The 26,614-nt window shown below is 44.4% G+C and overlaps 1 protein-coding gene across 1 annotated transcript in view; it reads right to left on the bottom strand.

Annotated features, from left to right (window-relative positions):
- COL6A3 (collagen type VI alpha 3 chain) overlaps positions 1 to 26,252 on the bottom strand; it is a 57,302-nt gene extending 31,050 nt beyond the window's left edge. Inside the window, exons 1-10 of the mRNA XM_026087738.1 lie at positions 26,165 to 26,252; positions 24,552 to 25,169; positions 19,866 to 20,468; positions 14,409 to 15,011; positions 10,782 to 11,381; positions 8,912 to 9,478; positions 4,650 to 5,270; positions 2,833 to 3,432; positions 1,723 to 2,325; positions 692 to 1,294 (exon numbers count right to left, since the gene is read on the bottom strand). Coding sequence (XP_025943523.1) covers positions 692 to 1,294; positions 1,723 to 2,325; positions 2,833 to 3,432; positions 4,650 to 5,270; positions 8,912 to 9,478; positions 10,782 to 11,381; positions 14,409 to 15,011; positions 19,866 to 20,468; positions 24,552 to 25,169; positions 26,165 to 26,252 — 5,506 coding nt within the window. The remainder of the gene's footprint in view (positions 1 to 691; positions 1,295 to 1,722; positions 2,326 to 2,832; positions 3,433 to 4,649; positions 5,271 to 8,911; positions 9,479 to 10,781; positions 11,382 to 14,408; positions 15,012 to 19,865; positions 20,469 to 24,551; positions 25,170 to 26,164) is intronic.
- Positions 26,253 to 26,614: the final 362 nt, after the last annotated feature.

Below are 26,614 nucleotides of genomic sequence, written 5' to 3' on the forward strand. Positions count from 1 at the left end.
CTAAAATTATAACCACTAGTGCCCTGGCCTTTTCTCATATACCTGTAACAAGATCAAATGGGGCATCCAGGATCTGTTAATATGAGCTGGCAAGAGAAGTTCTTATTGCCATTCTTATCATGCATGTCAGACTGAATGGCCAACAAGTCCAATTGGCCTGGTTGTAAATGCAGCAGGCAAAATAAGGACTATCACTCTTCATTTTTGTGCTAAACGAGTTGGTCGGGCAACATCATGAAATGACCGGTATCACGTGCCTACACATCTGGGGAGGTATCTAGTGAGATTTAGACCACAAAAGGCAGCTAAAGGAGCCATGCCAGTGCAATAATAGGAAGTCAATGGTAGGTAATTTGGTGACTGCCTACTTTTAAGGTGAAGAGATTAATGTCAAGCAGTGCCACAGCTTGTCATTTGAAATTCTTCCATCACAATTGCATCTCTGAGGTGACAGGACTCCACAGTCCTCCATGCGCTACAGCCCACAAACAGGCAGCTCTTGTAGCAAAGGTTTACAGCCTACTGCTACGGTCATGGAGAAGGCCTGAACCCATGGTGCTAGGTCAACCAATAAGCCAGTTACAAGAGAAGGCTACAAATACACTGCTGGACGAGTCTGTCAGAATGTGTTGGATATTAAAAGACTGCACTTGGGAGTAACCTGAATGCATTATTAAAGGATTGTATTTACCTCTTGTAACATCCGTTGTTCCTGGGCACAGTTTCTCCTGCATAGCAGCAGCCAGTGTAACCAAAACTTGCTCGTTCAGTTCAGAAAGCTCCTGAGCTGTTGCCGCTCTGAAACTTGTGGCACTTTCGCTGCCCAGCTTGCTCACTTCCTCCAGGTCAATGTTTCTCACGCCCACTGCAAACACCTTGACACCTTTCTGCGCTATTCCCTGGGATGCRGTCTGCCCGTCGTCCAAAGATTTCCCTCCCGTGACAATAAAGGCGATCTGAGGCACCCTCTGATCGATCCTGCTGCCAGCCTCCTTCACAAAGTGTTTTGCCTGGAGATGCTTGATGGCTGCACCAGTGTTTGCCACCCGGCCTCCTTTATAGATCACTTTATTGATGGCATCTAAAATCTGGGGCTTGGTGGAGTATTCCCTGAGGAAAAACTCATCGGTGACATCTGAGTTGTACTGGGCCAGTCCTACCTGGATAGAATCGCCATCCTCATAAATGGCGTCCACGACCGAATACACAAACTGGATAACTTCTTGGAAACCGTCTCTCCCTAAATTGATGGAGCCATCCAACAAGAACACAATGTCAGCCTGCTTTTTAGCACCTGGAAAGAGTAAAAAAMCAAACAAACAAACAAAAAAAACAGTTAATAATTGTTTGCAGCATCTACAATATTTAAGATGCCTAGTGCTTTCTGAAATAGCATTGTGCTTCTCTATTCTTTCTACTATATTTTTAGTTCCATCAGTGTTTTTCGTGATTTTTACATCCTCACAAGAAGAAAGGTTTTATAAAATACATTTATTACACTTCACATAACATTATTTGTTTTTCTGTTAGAGATTTTCASCTCCTTTCAGATTAGATTCTGGTCTTTCCTACATTCAACAACATCTTTTTTTCAAAGTGTTCTTTAAAGCAACATGAGTAAACGATTGGGTGTCAGAGGGTGTTATTATGGAGTCRTTTATGCATTATACAAATTGTCTGTGCGCCAACCAGAAAAGTCTACAGGATGATTAGCAGCCTTACCAGGTCCTACAATCCCAGGGGTTTCTGTTGTAGGTGCTGGGAGTTCTTCAAGGATATTTTGGACCCTCTTTTCTAAAGCTGGGAGGTCCGTAAAATCTTGTACTACAAGTACGCGGCTAGGATCGTTGGTAATGACCTGCAGCTGGCCCCTGTCTACCTTCCTTGCTCCTACACCCAGGGGTTTAATGCTAGTTGAGGTGATCACGTTAGCAGGTCTGTTCACATCATCCTGGGACTGATCTCCGAGGAAGAGGACTAGATGCTGGGGCACTCCATCTTCTATCCTGCTCCCTGCAGACTTAATGAAGTAGTTCTTCACTACGTAGTCTAGGGCTCTGCCAGCATTCACAGGGGATCCTCCTCTAAGCCTCAAGCGGCGGATGGCTTGCAGGACAGCATTTTTGGATTTGTGGGTTTTCAGGTAGAACTCAGGAAACACGTTATTGCTGAACTGTACCACTCCAATTCGCACTCTGTTTGGCCCAACTTCGAGCTGCTGAACGATTCTGCTGATGAAATCCCGAATGTGAGCAAGCCCATCAGACCTAACAGTGTCCGAGCTATCAATGAGGAAAACTATATCCTTTTCATCACCAGAAATATCTGCAGGAAAGCAAGAAGAGAGGAAACGTGTGTGTCAAGTCTTTGCTTAAGTTTTTCCGCAAGATTTCCACGCTATCTGCTCTCATGTGCTCTATAAACGCACAGCATATTTTAGCCAACTTTAGGCATGGTGCTTTGGGGATAATGTCCCAAAAGGGCTTGTGTGTAAGTGTGCATGCATGTGTTAACAGTCTGCCTAAAACTCTAAGCATGCATTACTCAGCCTTATCTGTTTTATTCTTCAACATTCATCTCTGAATTTGTCAGTGTTTCCAGCTTCATTTTGCCCATATTTAGGTCTCTCTTTACCAGAGAGCTGCAGAATGGGAATATGCAATTGTAAGCATTGCAGTCTTTGACTTGAAAACCAAACTTTAATTGCACTGCCTTTGCTTTTAACTAAGGAAAACCTCCATTTAGAGAGAAGAGRTGGCAAGTTATTTTTGTATTTTGGCAATATCTACCTCAATAACAATAGAAAGACAGCTGATAATCATAGAGCCTTACCTGGGATGGTTGGAACATCTCCCAGGAGCTGTCGGATTTGGTCTGCAGTGAGGGTTTCAATAGGGGTCAGCAGCTTCTGTTCAAGGCTGGGCAATTCCTGGAAGCTAGATACTTGGAATATGTAATCAGGACTAAGGGAAATCTGTATCATTTCTTCAGGATCCACATTCTTTGCTACAATCAGAGGTGCCACCCCAACTTGTTTGACTTGGAGCGAAGGGTACTCTAAGTCGTCATCGGACTTGCGGGAGGAGAGGAGGATTAAAAACTGAGGGACGCCCTCCTCTATGCGGCTTCCAGAGGGCCGGGTGAAGATGGTTTTTGCCACAAATTCAAGGGCCTCCCCAACGTTGACCTGCTGGCCCCCCTGTGGCCGCAGCCGTCTCACGGCACTTTGCACCTCGTCTTTGGTGGAGTGAGCGTTGAGCAGGAACTCAACATGGGGGTGCTCGCTGAACTGGACCACTGAAATCCGGGTGGTATCAAAGCCCACGTCCAGGTTGTTCACTATCCTCTCAATTAAATCACGGACCAGGTAGAACTCCTGGGCAGAGTAGCGGGAGCCATCAACAAGGAACACGACATCTCTCTTCACACCCGCTGTGGAAAAGAAGGCAGCAGTCAGAGGATGTATCATACACTGCCTATGGAGAGCCTCTAAGCTCTGAAAGCTGTTGAGGCATTCAGAGGCAGGCAGCAGAGAGCTCTGCTTCATCAGCTACATCCCTGGACCATGCTTCTGACCACGGGAGGACACTCGCTGTTTCTTTCCCTGTGATATCTCCTGTAAGCCAGCAGGCAGCTCTGGGTTCAACCCAAAGACCAGACCAGTCTACTAGGCACATCCCTAGGGAGCACAAGAACAGAGCAACTTCCAGAGCAAAGGGAAGCAAGGAGGAGATGGGAAACTCAGAACAACAAATCGGAGTGGGATTTCCTCCCAAGAAAATGTTGCTTGGTGTTGCTTCTTACTCAGGACAGGTTGTCAAACAGCCCTGGCTTGTTTTACACTCAGTACCACCCCTCTTATGCTTTACTCATTGCTTTGGCTTTGTCCTCTAGGGGTTATTCTCCCAGCTTCTGCTATTTCTGAGATGACTTTGCTTCCTAAAGAAAATGTTTTCTGCAGTGTTCCAGGTCAGAGCCTGAATTATGGCCGAATATCCCATTCATAAATGGGCTGRGGGAAAGCAGTCTGACTCTGAAGGGAAGGAGCAGATGTGGTAGGATAGTAGACTTCARAGGGAGTGATCTGGGGTGGGTACGCTTCATCCCTTCAAGACAGGCATATGCCAGTTGGATTTCACTCAAAGAGAGACCAGAAATGGGGGATCTGATCCTTTTCCTGACACCCACTTCCAGCTTCTCTTCCCCCAGTGAATGAGTGGGAGAGATATAAGACAGATCAGAAAGTCTTAGTGTGGCATTGGCTGGAAGTTGGCATTGAACAGAAAGGTGACCTTGATTTATAGTGATGTGAAGGTGTTCCTGTAGTATCTTAAAACAAAAAACAAAAAACAACTTCCATTTTAGGAGGAAGAGTACAGACTGATATAATAGTCCATTGACTTAAAATAAGATTAAGGTCCTTGCATTCATGTTGTTGGTATTCCATGTAGATGCAACATGGACCACACTGTGGGACTGGGCTTATAGATGACTCAGCTTAATAACACAGCTCCTAGCAACAGTAAGTGCATTGAAAAATACATTGACAGTGAGACTTGGAGTTTTCTTTTTCTGTTTGTGTTGCAACCATGATGTTAGCAAACATCATATTTTGCCACTGGCTCTTGGTGCAGACACAAACATCTCACCTGGGCTGGGTGATGTAAAAACCAGGTCAGGGGCTAGTGACTCTATCTCTTTCTTGGTTAGTCGGATGACTCTGTTGGAGACGRCCTGCTGCACTGAATCCAGCTGGCTGAAGTCAGGCACAGAGATAGCAAAATCTGGGAGGAAGGAAATAGTCTGCAGCTCTGTGAGGTCGGCATTTCCGATTCCGATGCCGAAAGGCACTGTGCCACTYGTCTTCAGGACCACCGAGGGCCTCCTCACGTCATCCTGGGAGCGGTCAGCAGTCAGCAGAATCAGGAATTGAGGGACACCCTCGGCTATCCTGCTCCCGCTCGACACCGTGAACACATTCTTGATGAGATAGTCCAGGGCTGCTCCTGTGTTCAGAGGAGAGCCTCCCATAACCGTCAGGCCCTGAACGGCGTTGATTAAATCTGCTTTGTCTTCATAGGCGTCGAGTAAGAATTCAGGTCTTATGACATTGCTGTACTGCGCGACGGCAACRCGGATCTTGTCACGGCCAATATCCAGGCTTTCAATAACTCTTTGAACAAAGGTCTTCAGTAGAGGGAAACCTCTTCTGACACCATCCGAGCCGTCGATTAGAAACACCACATCCTTCTTCTCACCTCTCTCCACTACTGTTTGAGACAATTAAGGGGGAGGGGGGAATAARTGAGATTCTCTTATGAAGTGATTATTATTCTCTGAACAAAATGAACCAAAGGAAAGTAAAAGTTTTGGGAGGGGAAAGCGATGCRTCAGAAGGGATGGTTCAGTTCCTTTGCAATGAGATGTCCCTGGCGAAGAGGCAGATGGRTGGAAGCTGGTGGCAACCACAGTGCAAGGTGTGCTGTGTCTTACCCACCAMGTCATAGAATCATAGACTCATAGGAAATAGGGTGCAAAGGGTCTCCAGGTGCCACCCCCTACCCTGAGCTGTCTGCTCCCACGGGRGCTGGGAAGCTGCAATGTGGCTTTGGAAAATGCAACAGGAGCCTGTGACATTAGGGGTCATTTGCTCCCAGAGAAAAATGAGTTTCTGAAGAAAATGACTTCATATGATYACTCCAGATGGGGTGCTCAGGGAGAGCTGATGAGAGAAAGAAAAGTTTTTCTCAGAGATTGCTGAACTTAGAAGTAAGTGATCTTGCACATGCTCGGACAAAATAAGAATTTGCTGAAAAGCATATCCAACTGAAAATGCTGAAATGCTTTTCTAAAATGCTAGATGTTCACAGCTATTATTTYTTGATGCTTGAAGCTAGTCAAAGTTTTTGGTTTTTTTAATTCACAAACATCCTTYAAAAAGAAAAAAACACCCCAAGAAGGTGAAACGTCAAAGATCTGAAAAATGTTGATGAGTTCTGCTATTGACTAATAAAATAGTGAAACTTTGGCTCAGCCAAGCAGAAAATGTCCCTGCCTTTCAGACACAGGAACTGAGCAATTGTATCCCCAAATGTGCCACTGGCTTGTTAATAACAGGGTCAGTGGGACAAGCAGAGGACAATTTGTCCCTCTGAAGAGAATCTTCAATGTCTGTTTATGAATACTAAAAATATAAGGAATAAACAAGGGCTATTGATGTCTAACAAGACTTTGGATCAAGTTTATTACTTAAGAGGAATGTTGGAAACTTGGTGGGGTAACACATAGGACTGGAATATTAATATAGCTYGTTCAGCAAGTACAGATAGCAAGAAATGGAGGCAGATCCATTTGTGAGAGAAAGTGGCTAGTAAATTTCCTAGATTTGATTCTATCCAGAGGGAAGAACAAATCGAGAATCTGAAAGTAAGAGGCACATCAGTAAAAATYGCCAGGAAAGTTCATGACCTTTAAGAAGAAAAGTGAAATATAAAAAAAAAGAACTTTATGAAGACAGACTTCAACAAACTCAGAACTAGAAAGTAAAATTCCATGGGGGGAGGAAAAAAGGCTTTAAGGAAAACTAGCTGTTCCCCTGAAAAATGATGTAAATCAGGAATTCTTCATTGGTGTTAAGCATGAAAGGAATCGCATAAAAGTGTAAACTTTTTACTAAGCACTAGTATGGAAAGCCAGCATGAACAAAATCAGAATTGCCAAAGGCGCAAAATGAGATACTGTAAGCAAGGAGTGTATACAGAAACAAGAATTTGTTCTGTAAATATCTTTGTAGTAAAAGGAAGACCAAAAATAGAATTGGTTTGCTACACAGTGAAAGCTCTTGATATTCAATGCCAAGAAGGGAAAATGTTTAAGGCTTTTTTTGCATCCACCTCCCGTAGAAAGTATAGTAAGCAGATGACTGACACAATTTAATCCAGCAACAAAGAGATATGGTTTCTGTCTCATGTAGGAAAAGATCAGGTTAAGAATGCTTAAATAAATTTAAATATAAGCTATTTTCAAATGATATGGGTCTGAAGGACTTCAGGCTATGGTACTGACAGAGCAGTAACACTCCCCAGACCRTTGGCAATTACCTTTGAGAACTTATGGGCTGGATGAGGTACAAGACAACTGGTAAAAAGTAAAGGTAATGCCTGTCTTTAAAGATGCAGGAAAGTAGATGCCACAGAGTATAAACAAGTCAGATAAAGTTCAGTTACCATTAAAACAGGCACAAATTATTGAACAGTTTGGCACCTAGGAGAAAACAAGATGAGCAGCAGTCAGGAGAAGCTGGTCAAGAGCAAATTATGTCAAGCCAGCCTGRCTTCCCCTGGGACAAAACAGGTGGCTTTTTAACAGTGAAGCAGTAGCTGTCACATATTTACTTAACAAGGCTTTGATATCATCTTCCCTGCAGTCTCATAAGGTTTCAAAATTATCTCAACAAGATGGAGAAATGGGCCAAAAAACTAGGATGCAGTTGAACAGCACCAATTGCATTAGTTAGGCAGAAATAACCAGCCGTACAAATACGGCAAGGGGAACAACCGGCTAGGGAGAAGCTCCACAGAGAAAGGATGGGGTAAGAGATGACCGCGGGCATGGGACAACATCGTTATGCTCCGGTCATCTGGAGCATGCTGATGTTGAAGAGACAAGGGTGAGGAGAGCTCTAGAAAGCCTACAAGACCTACAAGGAAAGATTGAATGAGCTGGGTACACAGCTAGGGACATGGGGACTGAGCAAAGACATACCCACCATCTTTAAGTAAGCTGTCACACAAAAGAAGGGAGGGAGCCAAGAGCAGAAGGTTTAAATTGTGACTAGGAAGGTAGAGGTTTGACATTGTGGAAAGCTACCTGTTGATAAGGGTAATAAAGCAATTGAGCCACCTTGATTAGGGCGACTGGGGAAATCTCCTCCACTGAAAGATTTCAGAACAGATTAGACAAATGCCAGTCAGTTCTGGTCAAGGAGATCCTGTCTATATATACACTGGGGACATGGGTATTTAGTAGATGGCCACCTGAGATCACTTCCAGCCCTATTTCTTTTTTATGTTTCTATGATTCTAAGTCCATCTGCCCAGAACTTTTATGGAGAGATGAYGTGGAAGACATTACGCTTTTCCTTGTCCCCAACTGCTGTTGGGAGACAGATTAATTGTCAAATTAGGGCTGCCTCTGGGAAAATGCACAGCTGGACATACATAATTTCCAGTACCACGGCGTCAATTTATGATTGTGGTTGTGTGCTTCTTTTTGTTTTTTTTATGTTCTTTAGTTAATCCATATTCATCTATTTGTAGATCATAGCTTGTAATGGTAACTGAGTCAAGAGCATCTAATTTATTGGTTGGTGCATAAAATGTAGAAACTGCAGTCATATCACCTAAGAAATAGTAGAGAAAGAGAAAATCCTGAAGCTGAGCGGTGGAATCACACTGATTCTGCAGTGCTCCCATCCGCTTCTCTTCCTTCTGTCCCACCTCTCCTCCTCTCCAAATGGAAAGAGGAATGGAGAAAAGCCTTAACTTGCTTCTTCTAGCCCTTGTCCAGCAAAGCATACAAAATTACGTGAGACCTCTGGGGCAAAGACTCTCCGTTACTGCATGTTTATACCAYGTTTTACACACTGGTAATGGCATCTACTGCAGCTTTTGCAGCTGTACAAAAGGTTTTTTCCTGTGATAGAATTACTTATCATCTTTAAAATTCAGTTTCTATTTCAGCGCTTTGCTGAATCAGGGTCTGACCAGAGAAAAATCCAAGTGCAATAACATTTCTATGTAATCATTTTAAGCATCACCGGGCCCAGCTGCCACATTTACTGAAGTGAACGGGGCACGCAAGTGATGTGTTTCCACCTTTCGGAAAGCAAAGAAACCCTGGGTCCCTGTACCTTTTGGCTGAAGCTGGATAGTTTTCAACAGGTTCACTATGTTTGGCTGAAGTTCTGAAATCCTAGGGAGGGAGTCGATATTCAGAATGAATTGCGGGGCATAAGCTATCCTTTCCAGTTCTACGGGGTCTGCATTTTTGGCTTTGATAGCGAAGGTCACAACTCCAGCTTGCTTCAGCGTGTCTGATGGTTGTTCCACGTCATCACTTGATCTTCCAGCAACAAGTAGCACCAAAAACTGAGGAACCCCTTCTTCAATCCTGCTTCCAGCTTCCTTCACAAACAGCCTTCGTATAACTTCATCTAGCGCAGCACCAATGTTCAGTTGCTTCCCAGTTTTTATCTTCATCCTTTTCACTTTCAGAAGCATTTCTTGCTTAGATGGGAGTTCAGCAAAGTCAAATTCGACTTGGATGGTGTCACTGAATTGAACTACAGCTACTCGGGTGGCATCAGGACCCACATTCAGGTCAGAAATAACTTTGTGCACAAAGTCCCGGACGGCAGGAAAGCTACCCAAGAGGTTTGCTGACCCATCAATCAGGAATAAAATATCTTTCTTGCTTTCTAGAATAAATTCACAAATGAAAAGAGGGGAAGAAAAGATATGAAGACATTTTTCTTCTTAAATGTTATCTTAGAAACTTCTCCGTAAATTAGCTGAGTGTCAATATGCAAAGCAAGTGACTTTCATTTACTGAAGCATTCAAAGGCTAAAGGACTAAATAGTACCTCTGACTTGCTTATTCAAGGAGGAAAGGAAGGCACGGACACTCTTCCTAAGACTGAGTAAATTCAGACACCAGAATCTCATATCGTATATCACATTGTATCGTATTGCATGGTATCAATCATATCGTGAATTGGTTATTTCAGAATAGGCCAGTGAGTTTTCCATTTCAACATTCTGCTGATAAAACAGGCACGCAATGCAAAAACAGTGGAGGACTTTTTTTTTCCCCCACTTAAGGGCTCAACAGATAACGAATAGACATTAATTCATACATACATAGAGTATTTTCTGGATTCTGTTAGAATACTTTTCTCAGTTGCATAATAAAGTAATCAAATCCAGAGATGATTTCTGACTTTGGGAGGAGAAAAATCCTTTTACCTGTTCAGCTTGGTGCCCTTGTGATTTCATTGAATGTCCAARGCAAAATCAAACACCTCATGTCTTTGTGTCTTAACATCTTTCTTATTAGTCCTAATGATCTCCTTTCCATGCTAAACAATCATGGCTGTTTTTCTGTCTTCATATGCACATAGCCACAATAAAAGAATTAGTGAACAAGTACCTGTTTGTTGGCAAGTTTAACCCCTTTTAATTTTTGATGTTAGAGACTAACTTTGTATATTTGGAGTCAAATTCGGCCTCCGTGACAGCCCAACACTATCATCACCTCTGCAAAGTGGCTCTGGGGAAGGATTTGACCACTTACCTGGTTAGACCTTTACTCCTCTATGCTCTTTGGCACTGCTTTAACCTTTTCACATCGTTCCTTGTGGTCAAAAGCAACTGCTCCCTGTGCCTGAGCTAGTACGGACAACGCATTTACAGGYTGTGAAGGCATTCCAAGTTATAGGAATAGAAAAGGCACATCCAAATAAGAGACTGGTGGTCATAGACTCACTCTGATCCTGACCTACCAAAGGGCTTTAAATTGTGCTGTCTTTTAAGCGTGCTAGCAGTGACTTCAGCAAAAGTAAGAGCTGACTGTGTCAAGCCACRTATTTTAGGTTAAGCACAACCCTATACGCTCCAATGACTCGGGGCCTTTGGCAAACGTGAAGCTGTRCATTGGTRACAAACAATCAAGAGAAACAAGATTAACTTAATGCGGTCAACATGAAGGAAGGTAGTTATTACCTGCTGGGGCGAGTGGAACCTCTTCCACACCTCCACTAACAAAGGTTGTTATAGGCTTATTTAATTCCTGGGGTAAAGCTGTCAGAGAACTGAAATCATCCATAAAATATACCATTCCTGGATTAAATGCAATCTGTTCAAGCTCTGCCTTATCCGCATTCCTAACTCCAACAGCAAAAGTCAGCACTCCGGCCCGAGCTAAGTCATTGGAAACTTGCAAGAAGGGATCAGCAGAGTTCCCTGCTGTAACCACGACTAGGACCTGCGGCACTTGTTCATTTATTCTGCTCCCACCAGCTTCAGTGAAGTGATTCGAAAGCACAAAGTTCAGTGCAGAGCCAGTGTTCAGCACTGACCCCCCTATGGGCCTCAGCTGCCCCAAGCGTTGAATTATGTCTGATTTGGTTTGGTATGAGTACAAAAAGAACTCCGTTTTAGGAGTGTCGCTAAATTGCACTAAGCCAACTCGCATTTTGTCACTTCCGACATCAAGGTAGTTAACTAGGGTCACAACAAAGTCACGCACAAAGGGGAAGTTGGCATTTCCGACGTTGAGTGATCCATCCAAAAGAAAGATGATATCCCGTTTGGTTACTTGAACTGCAGTAGAGCACAGAAAATAACATGAGACATCACAGAAAACAAAAYAGAAATTTTTCATGTGTGCATACAGTATACACCGTACACACATGTATACCTTGTTAGAAGGGAGGGGGGAGAGAAAGAGAAGAGAAAGAGTGTGATCAACAGAGAAAGAGCAAGGATGTTGTTGGAAATTCCTGAATTTGGGAGGGGGGCTCTGACTCATGTTGAAAAGTGTTTTAAATGGCACGTTCCAGCGACCAGGCTGAGCCTCTGTTATGGCAGATATTTTCAATGGATACTAATGCCACAGTTGCATATTCTGGGCCAGATCTTTAGCTGACGTAAAGYGGCTTCATTCAGTTTGGTGGACCAACACTGAATTAGGCCTGCGGAGGCCCTGCTTATCTGTAAGTCACTGCRGATTTGCTTGGGGCTTTCCACCAAAGCTTTAGGGAATGTTTCAGCTCTCTTGTATGCAAAGTGTTGTGGCAATGCTATCACTCATTATTGAGCCATCTCCTGGTGCAAGGGGATGCCCTCAAGCGTCCCCAAATGTAGTGAACCACATCCTGCCCTGAACCGCAGTGATTTCTGCAGTCGCTCTGCCCCTGCACGGTGCAGCTGAGAGCAAGCCAGCCCGCAGYGCAGAGCTAGGCTCTGCTTGCCGTAGAAGAGCACTTCTGCTAAGTAGCCCACTTTTTGAGCAGGTGTTTAAAACAGCTTTTACTGATAGCCTTTAAAAAGTTGGTCCTGGTGAGGCTGCAGTGGATGCCTGAGATGCCTGACTTCTTGATATCTGCCTGACTTTTAGATGTCTGCATTTGATGTAGAAAACTGTGTTTTGATGTCTGCAGTCACAGGCATACATTTTGCTGGTAGGGGCTGCAGAAGGGGTGGGAGAAATTTCCCATTTTTAGCACTAACTGGAAGACTAGTTCTTGGCTCTTTCTTTAAGGTCAAATTCTTCTAGGACTATGTCCTAGCACCAGAGGTCTGAGACTTAGGTCTGCAACATCAGCTAAAAGACACTGCAGGATCCCCCCCTATGCTTTTTGCTCTGAATACATCATGTCAGGATGACAGCCCAAAGTGCTGAAAACTTGAAGGAAGACCTCAGAGAACTGATATCTGTGGAGGAGCTTTGGGGTGAATCCTGGACGGATATCTGAGGTGTGGGAGCAGAAACCCAGGTGGTGGGTTCAGAGGCTGGAGATGTGGTCTGAGGTACGTGATACGTTGCATAGGTGTGTAGCACATTTAGATATCTGCCCGGGCAGCCTGGCACAGGCTCTTCCAGTGTATCATGGGGATATCTTCCTCCACATACAAATAAGCTATCTGAGAATACTTACACCCATTGCTGATGCTGTTCAACATCTTTCTGTTTAAAAAGTTCACCTGTGGATCTGTGGAGATATTGATRGATCTCTCTAGCTTATCTTCTCCCTGTAAGCTTACTGTCCTAGTACCAAGATATGAAAAATAAAAGGGACAAATGGTCCCTCTGGAGTACAGTGATTCCTCTCAGATATCACAGATTGTCTTGGCTTTCTGTATGTTTAATTTCTCCCAGAGGAACAGCATTCAAGATTTGGGGTGAGATAACATGCTTATATAATCCAGCTGAAACGCAGCTAGCTGCTCAGGATCCAAATCAGTTATGTTATTAATCCTAGTCTGTTTATGGAGTGGGATATGTTCACTTGCTTGCTGTGTGCGTGTATAGCTATGAGTACAGCAGAGCACAAGAACTGGAGAAAAAGAGAAGCTACATGTATAAGCTTTAAAGAACATGGAAGTTTAGGAACATTTTTAATTTGCATTGAAAAATAAAAATGTCAGGTTTGGTATATAGCCATGCAAAACTGTATTAGCAGGAAACACATCTTGAAAAAAGCTTATGAATAAGTCCCGTGATATTCATCTTAATTAAGGACAAGTACTGGCAAACTGATTTTAAAATGTCAGCTCTTCATGAGGATTAGTCATTGGTTTTTATTTTTTAAGGAGCCTTTCAAAAAACTCAAGTTCTTTGATCTGTGCTTTATAATTTTAAATTACTTGGAGAAATGGGAAAAAATAACATGGACATGGTTCGACACCCACTTAATTCTATGGGAATCTCACTATTGACCTTGCAGGGAGCTGGAAGAAGTCCTGTTTTTCTAATGTTCATATGCCATGGGACAGAAATGCAAGGTTAACCTATGATCTGGCACAACAAGAATTCAACCTCAAGCATCTCTATCAGGGAGAAATCCTGAGAAATTTAGTATAAAATCTCTATGCAGATAAAAGACCTCCTAAAAYACAGGGAAAAGTGCTTCAAAAGACATTACTCTAGTTATTGGATTGCTTCCAAAGTCTCCTGATGTCAGTGGAAAGACAAAGTAAAAAGAATCCACTGGCTTCACAGGGCTTTGGATCATCTTCTAAACAATTAAATTAAAATCAACATTGCAATAGTATCATGTGCCTCTTACAGCTTGAGCTGAGTGAATGATGAGAAGAAAACTGTAAATATGTTTCTGAAGAGTAAACCTCAGTCCAACAGTGTCAGGCTAACTTTCTCTGACCATCTAAATGATCAAACCTTCTTATTTTCTTTACACTCAGAAGAAATGTTTAAGCTTTCATGAGCAAATAACCACTACAGATGGTTTTCATACTGCGTAAGAGATCATAATATTCATAGTGTGCCCTGTTGATAGATAACGCAAATCTCAAACGAGAGAAAACCTTCAGCAAATGATTTGAGTACCTAACTAACTAGTACGGCGTATCTTTCATGTCCAGGCTCTGAATATTGGCGACGCATGTGGCATGGGACAAAATCTCAAGGGAAGGAATGACAAAATTATAATAAGAAACACCCTAACAAATTTATCAACCTGTTCATGCACATTTTGCAAATGAAAGAGGTGACATTTAGCTATGCTGAAACATGTACTTCTTGCTTTTTTCTGTTCTCTCTAGGTCAGAATAAGAGCTGACAAATGCATCAGCTGGATCTCCTTTGCTCAGAGCAAGGTAATTAATTACCTGGTGGTGGTTCTTGGATAATCATTCCTCCAGATAGCGTCCGTATAGGCGACAGTACTTCAGGAAGAACAGCTTGCATGAACTGAAGGCGGAAGTCATTTGGGTTGAATACAAAATCTCTCTCGTGGGCAATTTCTTGCAGTTCTGCCATGTCTGCGTTTCTCGACCCAACGGCAAGGATCACTATCCTGTTCCTTTTCATCTCCGCTGCGGCTTGGTCAACGGCATCCCCAGACTTACCGCCAGTGATGAGCACCAGCATGGGAAGTACCCCTTCCTCCATCCTGCACCCGGCAGCGCTAGTGAAGAAGTTGGTCCTAACAAAGTCCAGCGCCGAGCCCGTATTGAGCGCCGTGCCACCCATGAGCTTCATTCTCCTCACATTAGCCATCACATCCTTTCTGTTCTGGTGGGTGTTAAAATAAAACTCTGGCTTTACAGTGTCTGCATACTGCGCCACCGCTACTTGAATCAGGTCGGGTCCAACCTCCAGCCTTTGGACGATTTTGGCAACAAAATCACGAATTGCATTAAAAGGGGCAGTCCCCAAAGCTGTCGAGCCATCTATCAGGAAGACTATATCCTTCTTGTTCACTTCAATAACTGCAAGTAACAATATACACACAGAAACATAGCATTAGTGGGGGCCCTTACCAAACTCCACACATCAATACTTCATCAACARTCCAGCAACATTTAGGACTCCTTGTTTGCTTGAAGTACTGTTACTTTCAACACCTTTATAAGGGGTGGTTCAATTCTGCACACAAATCTCACTTCTCTCCTAGGAGTCTTGTTTCAAAACAAAATTATTTTTCAGGCTCCAGCACAGGGCTAATATGAAATCTGATTAAATGCTTCCCCTTTCTAAAACAGACAAGTTGCAAAAATTACGTTGTTTACAAAGTGCAATAAAACATTACATTTCAAAGCATAGTTTAAAATGCATGTAGATGTCAGAACAGAGGCAAAATGTTGCACTCAGATGGAACATTAGAAATAAGCAGGTGATGCTCCTCTGTCTACAGTGGAGCCACGTAAGTTTTCCCCAAGAGTGACTTGGTCTCAGAAAGTTTAAGTTCACAAGAGCAATTACAGAAGTGAAGAAGAGTCGCAATGTATTCAACATACCTGGACTTTGGGTCTTCACGTCCTATATCTGATTCCTTATCTAACAAAAACAAGTTATGATTTTTCTTGGCACAGCCAGCCCAGCCATGGAAGAGCTGAATTCTGTTCTGGTTGCCATATCTTTAACAAAAGTGGTCCCCTAGGTTGTAATCTCTGAAACTTTTTGACGATGGCATAGGACGCAGAAAGAGCAGAACTAGGTTTCCAGGTCCCTGGCCAAGTTTGGAGGAAGATAGTTTGGGGAAAAAATGTGTTGTGTGGCGCTGGAACCAACACACCATCACGTTTAATACAACAAATGTACATAATACAACAGTAAATATTAACAAGACCAATGCTCATTATGATAAAAACATTATACGCGATCATTATGGGAGACGATCTTAACACCATTCTTTAGATAACCCACATTTATTCTTTGAAACAGTGAGTGAAACAGTGAGCCACAGCCAATATTGTGAAGAAGCTCACTCACAATATCATCTACCCAGTTTCATGCCATTGAACTGAAAAAGGAAACCTTGCATTGTTTCTGGTTTATGTTGGATCAGACCTTAGTTTGAGGTCCACATACTTAAAAAACATTTTCTGTTTAACACCACTGATTTCAAAAGAGCTCTGAAAATATACAGCAATGGAAAATGTGGCCAAAATCAGGAAAAAATTGTGATTAAGGTAATTTTGTTAACAGAGTTTTTACCAGGACTACTTGTATTTTCACAACATTACTAAGTAGAAAATCAAGGATGGACTTCTCCACCCAAAGAGAAATGGATGGAGAAAGACATTTGTCCGTGATTTTCACTTCCGCCTTTTTTCAAGCCTCTTAAACTTCATTTCTATGGATGAAATGAAAACAGCAAATGTAAGGCAACTGAAGCAGACGACTTGAGAGTAAAGAGTATTTTTACCAAGGTATTGCCTTCGCCTTGGATGGCCAGAATACTCAAAAGCTACTAGTGGTTTTGAGTGTCCTCAAATTAGACAGCACATCTAATAGCTCCTGAGATCAGGCCAATATCCAAGGTGGAAGGTCCTTCACCTAACAGGTCATTGCTACACCCAGTGCACAGATGGGGACCGTGGGAAAGGGAGACCCAGAAGCAACGGCATCTCACACAGCTCGTGGCAAGTAGTAGTAAACACCCTCCGTCGTGCTGCGGGTGGAAAAGGGCAGCCCCTTASCCCGACAGAGCTCCTCTGCATGGATGCTATTTACTTTGGATTTGAACAAAGAACAAAGATTTGGCTTCAGGCCTCTCTTGGACAATTCCCAGCTGGCCACAAAATGTGGTGCTCGCAAAAGCCAACTTTTGCCTGGGGAGGCCGGTCCCCCTTAGGTTTCTTGTTACCGGCTAATGCATCAGGATTGGGCCACCCCAAGGAGTGATTTAGAGCTGGAGCTGACTTCTGCGACTCGGCTGTCYCTTCTCCCCGGGACTGCAGAGAGAGAGAGACCCTTGAGAGACCTGCTTCTGCAGGCAAGCACACGTGTCTGCAAATGCCCCTCAGAGACTCCCGCTGGAAATTGTTTGAGCAAGGACTGTGGCAGGATTGTCAAAATTTGCAACCCGGGAAAGCGGTCCAGTGTTGTGCTATTAGACACGAGGTTATAGGACCATGCACAACGAGCATGAGAGCTCCTCTTGTCTCTGTGGCACCCGAGCCACAGCCTCACTTTATCTGTCAGTGGCTTGGAATAAAAGAGTGTTTATTGCCTAGGCAGTCAAAATACAGCTACTCACACAGCAACAAGGATTTGTTTAAACTAACCCGCTTTACAGAGCCAGGAGATTTCCAATATTCATTCCTCCAGTCGGGTTTTTTGCCTCATCAATTACTCCGAGGAGAGGTCTGAACACAGAAAACTTTCCAAAAGGATAACAACGCCTGAAATCCCTGCTTTGTATCATCCAGAAAAGAAGCCCAAAAGTGCTTTGATAGCTTGTCAGCAAGCTTCTCCCAAAAATGGAGTCCCTGGAAATTTTTGACTTTATATAGAAGTTTGCAGGAAGCATCAAAAGGACTTTGCAAAGACAAGGGAGGCCAAGAAGGAATAACTCTCTCCATTAGTAATTCTGCTTGCAGCTGTCAAATTCTGTATTACATTTCCTTAAAGAAGAGGAATGCAAGAACTGAAACCAAAACCCACAGGAAGAAATACCCCATAGTGCTAATTTCAATGGACACAGTTAAAGCAAAAACATTTAGGGAAGGCTGTAGACATCTCTTAGAGGCTGATTCAGAGATTCAGAGCCTGGTGAAGCTGATGGCTCCCAGGAATTTCAAAGGATTTGGGATCAAAGCATTATCTTTGACTCTGGAAATTGTTGCGTTTCCTTGGGAATGGATGTCTGAGGGGATCTCCTTCGAATCCTGCCCTGGATAGCTTCCCTTCTCATCACTGGCATCTCAACTATTTTTATGTGAGACATCTAATCTAAGCTAATCATCCAGGTTTCCCCAGCAGTTAAAGGAGACCAGGGAGGCAGAGAGGCCTTTTTAGCGAGCTTTTCATCCCAGGGGGRAGAGTGTACAGCGGGAGGGCTTCTGCTTTCTGCATTGCATGGGAACATTTGGCATCTTGACGGGCCGAGCCCTTTTGGACTGCACTGATTTGTCTCAGCTCTGTGCTTTACACTGCAAACTTTCAAGGCACCGGTGCAAGTCAAGCAGCCCAATCCAAATGCATTTCCATGGAAGTTAGGCAAGGGAAGTACCCTAAAACTCCTTTGAAAATACTGCCTTCTCTCTGTATTTAGGAGAAACAACTACATGTGATTATGCAGGCTGATGCTATTGTAGTGCCTTCTACAAATGTGCTGGTGTTGTGAATGAAAAACATCCAAGTACAAAGGAAACAAAATGTACCAACATTTTCGATCTTGCTATTCTCTGATTAAATAATTGAGAAGAAATGAATTTCAGTTTTAAAAGCTCAAAGCATTGGAAATAATTCTGAACTAAAGATTCTCATCCTTTTAGCCCCCTGCAAATGCCCCAGCTATGGGGATTCAAACACCATTAAAGTCCCTGGGGCAGAAAAAGGGGTTTGCTGTTGACTTGCATGGGTCCTGACATGCACACTTTTAGCTAGACCTACATACTTCAGCTTATTTAGCTAAATATGGTTCTTGTGGGATGTCATAAGCAAAAGTTCTTTATGTGCTTTTCCAGAATGATCAGGACAAGGTTGCAAAATGATCCTTTAAGCCAATTGCTCCCTTTGGTATTAGCCATGGGACAGCTAATATGTTTAGACATAGATTAGTGAAGACATCTGGGATGCAGTTTTATATGTCAACACRCATCAGGAATTGAACAATATGTACAGAACTCCAAACTGGCATTTGGACCCCAAAAAATGTGGTTTGCGTTAAGTGTGCTGGTAATTACGTGCATGAATTGCAGGCTTGCTCTTCCCAGGGGCCTTTGCAATATGTCCTGTCGTGCCATTCATAAAGCTCTTCATCGGTAAATGTGACTTAGTTTTAAAATTAAAGGTGAGAAACTCTTAAATACCTACACACTCCATAAATCCAGCATATAATACTAGGTGTTCATTACTCAGTTGTATCCAAGTTAATGCAAGTCCAGAAATAATTGTGGCAAGGCCCTAAAGTGACTAAGTGATCTAAGTGGAATATTGACAACCACATTTTCTGTTTTTCATGCAAAGTTGCAGCCTTATTTAGCTTCGGGACTGAAGGAAACTTATGCTAGCAAGGTAGGGATTTCCTTCCAGAAGAACTAAGGGATGTTTTGCTTTTAAGTTCAACTTTACAGGTTTCTGGGTGGAATCGCACCCTTTTTGCAAGGATAATGCACGGTTTCTACTGGGCAGTTAATTTTACTGTCTTAGTAAGTTGATAACTTTAGCCCTTCAAAACAGGGATCCATTTTCCATCCCCATGAGCTTTTCCAGTCTAATTTCATAGAGGAGTCTGATGACACTGTCCACTGACAAATAACGTAAGCTTACATGACATAAATCTTTTCAGAGATGAACATGCTGCAGCATTTACCTCCAGGGGTGCTTAGATACCACAGTAATGATTATATGAGCCTTTTGCATGCTCTGCTTGTATCCTTTAAAGCTCCTTGCCATGCTGGTTCTTGGTACAAAACCTTATGGTTTCCAAAAAGGAACCCATGGGGCAAACCAGTTTCTGCACATTAGCCCCAGGAGTGTTTTTTCTTTTTTGATCRTTTCTCCAAAACCAGACCAGAGAGATGCATTGCAAAAAAAAAAAACTTTTTTTTTTTTAAGCGTGCAAAAGCGCATTCATTTCATCAAAATGCAACAGTCTAGAAAGGCATACATACCTTCGGTAACAATGGTTGGGGCCTCTAACAAAATGAGTCTTTGGGCCACTCCAACAATGTTTGGCAGTAATAATTCTTGAAGCGCGTCAAGGTTACGGATATCCAGGGCAGTAAATGCGAAGCTTCCATCAGTGGCAATCTGCTGCAGCTCTGCACTGTCAGCATTCAGGACCCCAATGCTAAATGAGAATATACTAGCTTGCTTCACCGCTAACAAGCCCTCTCGGATATCATCACTAGACTCTCCACCACTGATCAGCACTAAAATCTGCGGCACCGCTTCCTCTATCCTGCTGCCTCCCGCCTGGGTGAAGAGGTTCTCCACCACAAACTCCAGTGCTGCACCAGTGTTAGCTTCCTCGCCACCGCGGAAACTAAGCGCCTTCACTGCAGCCAGAACATCCGCTTTTGTGGGGTAGCTGTTCAAAGCGAACTCGGTTCTGGGTTGATCACTATACTGCACCACCCCAATGTGTATCTGCTGAGCTCCAACTCTGAGGCTTTCAATCAAATTTACAAGGAAATCACGTATGGCTTGAAAATTGACACTTCCGATGTTGTTTGATCCGTCAATAAGGAAAATTATGTCAGCAGACTCTTGAGCTTTAAAAAAAGAAATGCAAAAGGTGAAAGCATTAAAACAAGTGATTACATGCAGTTGTACAGTGTTCTGACATGTTTCTTGGAAAACCAGTAAGAAACACGAAAATGAGAAAACAAAACACATGTTCACTAGGGAGGTGAAATTTGCCTCTTAGTTCTGCATTCTGATTGAATATGAGTTACCAGACCCAGCATCTGCTTTGCAAGAGACCATCATGTCCGGACACAACCCAAGCTCGTGGCTACCGATACACTGGAGTCAACATTTCTGGAGAGTGAGGAGAAAACTGTGCAAAACACAATTTGGGGGAATCTAGATCCATTCCATCAGATCCAGTATTGTCTAAATATTTAGGCGGACATGGAGAGCCAAAAGAAAAAAGCAGATTTTCACCATGAAGCTAGTTGGTGACCACAAAAACATTCACAGGAGGTTTTCCTCACTGCAGTCTTTTTAAAAAAAGCAGTGTCCAATAGGGCTCCCAAAACAAATATAACGTGAACACTGAAATGTTACTTTCAGCCGGTATTTCCTGGATACCTGGAAAGTTTCAGCCTTTCTTTTGCAATTCTGCTGTTTTGCCACTTCAAAGCAGCAGCCGAATATAGTGGCTTCTCCCACCTTGAGTGATTATTGTTTGAATGCATTTTTTAGAAACAACTGGAAAGTTTGGGGTTCTCGTTCTTATTCTGTAACTGTTACCTGCCGTCCGGCATATGCACAAGGGTATGTGTGCAGCGAGGTGTCCTACCCATTTGTCAACCCTTGCCACACAAAACCTGTGTCCATCATTTTGTGCAAAGATGCATTGATTACCACTAGAGGGGCCTGGTTTGCGWTTTTCATGTAGACACTGGATATTCAATCAAGGAATGCAGAATCAGGTTAAAACAGGGTGATGAAATCAGTCATGACACAATTATCCAACCGTTTTGTTGTGCCCATACCCAGATGGTCACAAACAGCTACTGGGAATATGTACACACCAAACAAAACTTTTATGTGCATTAACACGCTTATTGGAGGGAAGCAWTTTTTTGTTGCTGTTGTGAGACTTACCGAAGCAGACCAAAAATGCCCTGGTGTCTGCTCTTCCTCCTTTTGCTCARGTAATTACCATCAGTGTCACCAAGACTTGTAGGCATGCAGTACGGAGGGAAAAAGCCCCCAAAGCATGCGCRTGTCTGTGCTACACCTCCTCAATCTTGGCAGCAAACCAAATTTGAGACCACTTGCAAATGACTGACAAGTCATGTCTGGAAATCCAGTCTGACTYGCAGCTTTTTAAAGCCACGGGTGAAACCAGTAGCAAAACTGGCACTTACTTTAGTGAGACCAAGAATTTACCCTGCGGTTTTTGCTGTTAGCCAGTAGGGTCAATTATTTTTYGGTTATTTTTCTAGTAAATGTTTTTATGCACCGCAATGCCGTCAAAAGATTCAGAAAAAGGTTCTCAGGTCCGTCCCCGGCTCCCTGAGCCAGGTGGACTCAGTTACCAATGTCATTTAAACAACATAAACGTGGTGGCTCAGAGATGGTTTTTCATCGCTAAATTGAAATTTGTGAAAGTGCTTAAGGTTGCCTTTAATGTGCCAGTTTGGGCTGTGATGTACACGTTCCATTTAATAATATACAGCAAAGAAAAATCTCAAGGTGGTTGTATCCAGCTCTGGTTCAGATACCCTGGCTGTCTTTTTGAGGAATGAGCTTTAATGTGCYGATGGCCATCATCGTGGCAGCGTGGCTAGCTCCCACAGAAGAGAAAATGGATACGAAACGGATGCGAGTGTTGGATAATTTGTCATCACCGTAAAAAACCTGGTACTTCAGTGCACATTTATGGAACAAGCCAGTGCTGGAGGACAAATAAAAGCATGCTTGTTATACAACTAAGCAAAGAGATGAGACAGACAGATTTAACGTATACATCAGGGCAAACTCAGGGCTGACTTCCATACTTACGCTAGTCAGCTCTGGGGACTGTCACAGACCAACAGCATTGGTATGCTACAATACTATGAGATTTTTTTCTTTCTTTTTTCTTTTTTTTTTTGCATTTTGGCTTCACATTTGGCTTGTTTCTAGCATAACATCCATAGCATTTTTACACACTTCAATGCCCCATGGAGTTATCAGCTGAATAAATGGCGTCTTAAACTCTTAGGCAGTTATTTGTACCGTGCCTTGCCCACTACGCTCTATCTCCCAATGTTTAGGACCTGTGACAGCATTTTATGTGCTATATTAATACTCTGCAGACTGCCCGTGTAAATCACACAGGGCCAAAACTGCGCTAGTTGGATTAGCTTAAATTTTGTTTCATGGGTRGGGAAGGAAACGCTTGCGACTACTATCTCTGAGTGGAAATGGGCTTCAAAATACTCCTTGACGTATATGACATGGGCACTTGCCCTTAAAACTTCTAGCGGGATGTCTGTGGCTCAGGACACTTAGGGGCTAACTGGTCACCTGCTGGTGTGCCCCAAAGGAGCTCGGCCAGCCGCCAAGGACAAATTCCCCTTTTGATTTCAATGGGGAAGCGCTGGGGCCCTCCAGGGCAAAAATGATGACCACTTGCCGCCATGGTGCCAGCGCGCCGGGCGTAGCGTCCGTTTTATGCCAACGCGGGCTGGATTTGCTCAGAAYTGGTGACTCTTATGTCATGTCTTTGGGGCAGCTGCTCTCCTTCCCTGCGGTTTTCACGTGATCTGGATAGTTGCCCTGTCGAACACTTTGCACAACAGCACACGTGAGCGCGGTGTTTCTGTGTCGCTCGGGGTCATGCAGTGACGGGCAGTGCCCAGGGGGACGGACGCGAGGGGTTAAGCAGACAGGACAACACAAGGGGATTAATGTCACACCTCGCCACACCGCTATTGCCTCACATGAGGCASATGTAGTCTCAGGATGGAGTCTCAGGAATAAAAAGAAAGGTTTGATCTCTCGGACTTCTGTTCTGAAATACAACACAGCGACTCCGAAGGCACTTTGCGCCSTGGGATTTCATAAACAGAGCAGGGACGGAGGAAGACTGGCTTATTTTTTTCCAGGCAAATATGGTTCAGTGCAGACCTATTGAAGCCAAAGCGGCTTGTAGAGATGTTATGGGCAGGTTCCCAYGCTCTGCTATGAGGAAGTCATCAGCTTATAAAGAAGGCGTTTAAGTGGCATTGCAGAAGGGATCTCAAGCCACACACCTTCTCTAAGCAGATGAGATGAAAGATTCAKGGGCAAGCTCAGAAAAGCAATTTTGTGAGGGCAACTCTCACCCTAGCTGCTCTAAGCAGGTGTGACTTTTGCTGTCTTCAGCAAAGAACAGGGAATAGGAGACTTTTCAGAGTCACCTTGTGCTGACAATGTAACTATGGTGTCCCAAGGCCCCTCATGGCAGCTGGGTTGTCTCTGTAATTGTAGGGCTTAGTGGCAGCTACGTTGCCTAAAATCAAAGGAGCYGTCAGGTTGTGGGGCAACAGCACTGCCCTGCCCCACCGACACCTCTGAGGTGCGTGGTTGGGATGATCTGGATCCCACCAGGCGCTTGGGGTCTTTGTATTGCCCAGACCACATCGCCTACATCCCCCGCCGGCCACGTGGATATGTCCTTCCCCATCTCTCTGCAGCCAGCAGCAACCTCGGTCTCCAGAGACATTTTGGTCAGGGCCTTACAGAGTTTTCATCATGGCCAAGCAGGTTATTTCTTAKCTCTCTGTCTCAGGAGTGGATATGATGGGGCAATTTAGCAACTCTGTGGGCCACCATGTGATTGACGGGGTTTGCGCTTGCACCTCCATGTGATAGGTGCCAAAGGGTGGCCACCAACAGGCCATTTCCCRCCAAAGGGCTCTGCACTGTCTCCTGGCGGCATGACCCTGGGGCTCTGGCAGGGATTTCAGCTCAGTTTGCGAACAGYGGCACGCTCTGTAGGTACAAACCCATGGCCGTACGCTTCAAACCTTTGTTTTTAGACCTCAGACTGTCCATCTCAGTCTGCTCCTACACCGGCTTTAGACAACGCGACGCCAGCAATCCCCATGCTGATCGGAGCTATCAGCATGGCACAGAGCACAGCAGTTGGCCATTACCTGTGATGTCTTTAACCAGTCCTTTGGCCCCAGCCTTTTCTGGAGTCATGGAGGTACGGACACTTGCCACTAAGTCTCCAACTATGTCGTGGAGAGCAGTAAAATTCTCTAGGTTGAAAAGGTGCATATCGAAGGGTTCGCTTGCTATTTCCTTTAATTCCCCTTCCACTGCATCCTGCACTCCGATTGCAAACATGTTTACATCGGCCGATTTAAGGACGGATGACGGCAGAGCCACATCGTCCTGGGATCGTCCATCCGTTAACACTATAATAACCTGGGCAACGCCATCACTCGCTCTGCTTCCAGCAGCTTTAGTGAGATGCTTCTCGATTAGGTACTCTAATCCTTTTCCAGTCTTGGTGCCTCCCCCCATATAAGGCATATTTGCGATATGGGCCAGCACGTCTTTGGTAGAGTGATACGTATTTAACTGGAACTCTGTGTGGGGGTTTCCGCTGAACTGGACCAGTGCAAAACGAAAATCATTTCCTCCCACATCTAAAGCTTTTACAACATCATACAGAAACTCTCGAACAAGTTGGAAATGTTCCTTTCCAATGCTCCAAGAGGAATCCACTAGAAATATTATATCAGCCACAGCAACGGGTTTGCCAGCTTTAAAAAAACAGATGGGGTTTAGGATTTTCTACAGGTCAGCGCAAGCATTCCTCCGACGGCCTCTTTCGCATCACCAAAGTGCAACTTATATTCCCTTCACCGTCCGGAGCAAAATGAGAAGCGTTGGGGTGACCAGGCAGCGACGAGCTCCGTGCCGGCAAGCGAGGGGGGGCRAAGAGTCCCCCTGCACCGGGTGAGCGCCAGCCTGCGCAGGGAGGGGGACGCCAGGGACCGCATGCACCCTGCCCTCCCCGGCGAGGGGAGCCGGCCGCCTGTCCTCCCCGAAATGTGTCCTTCTCCGACTCCTCTCCCAGACCCTCGAGCCAGAAAAAACACGTCTGCAACCGCATGGGGGAAATTGGGCTTGCTCAGCTTCGAGCACCAAAGTCACCCGTGRCCCGTGGTGCTTTTGCTGGGTCAGTGGCGTTATCTGAGTAAGGAGGAACCCCTTAGTTCAAGCAGCCTGGGTGCTGGAACGAGTTTTCTACACGTTTTACTTCCCTGCAACATACGTTACGTTCCGAAAGAAGCCAGCGTGTCCTCCTAAAACCTGACACAGCCTCCCTGCAGCTCGGTGGCAGCCACGAGGCGGCAGCGCTCTTCTCGTCGCAAAATGCACTTTCTTTTCCCGCGCTCRTACGCATGCAAGGAGGTCAAAATCACCCCACAAGGGCCCTCCATCACCYGAGGATGGAGAAAGCCCGCTGCGGGGACACCCTGGGTGCAAGTCCTGCACCTCCGAAGCCCTAGTCGCACGCGGAGCATTGCCGAACGGCCGCCACTGGCTAGCTACATGCTTGGAAAGGGTAACGCGCAGGTTCTCTAAGGCCTTCGTAGAAAATGGCCCTCAGCCCACCAGGAGCTGAGGAGCACAAGGTAAATCACAACAGGTCACCAACATGCATATGAAAACCAGACGAGGCGGAGGTTTTACTGTGAACTAGTGGCACAGTCTCACAGAGGAGAGGTCATGTCAAGCGGTCGCGTCTTACCTGCTTGCTGCTGCGAATCAACCCAACTAAAGCCTGAGAGGAGGAGGCAGAGTATCGCCCCGAAGGGCAAATGTCGATATTTCCTCATTTTGCTCTTTTATTTTTGGGTTCCTTTTAAATGAGTTTTTTCTCAAGCACCGAATGTGAGACCTAAGGAAGAGAGAGAGAGAGAGAGAGAGAGAGAGAGAGACGGTGAGACAAGGTTTTATGACACTTTTGTGAAGCTTCGGCAAAGACGCATGAGCTTAGCATGGCCAGATGCCGCGTCTGAGCAAGCGTTTCTTTGGAAGAGCAACCACTGTTCACACAGCGGCCATTGAATCATCTTTGTGGGTTTTCGTTTTGCCTATGCCACCCCAGGGTCACATCTAATATAGGAGAGCGGTCAACCTAGATTGCTACCGTAGCAAAGGTACCAGTGGAAACCTCGTTATTCCAGGCCCCTGTGAG

This window comes from Apteryx rowi, unplaced genomic scaffold (assembly GCF_003343035.1).
Source record: "Apteryx rowi isolate R43461 unplaced genomic scaffold, aptRow1 scaffold_12, whole genome shotgun sequence".
Classification (NCBI taxonomy): Eukaryota; Metazoa; Chordata; class Aves; order Apterygiformes; family Apterygidae; genus Apteryx; species Apteryx rowi.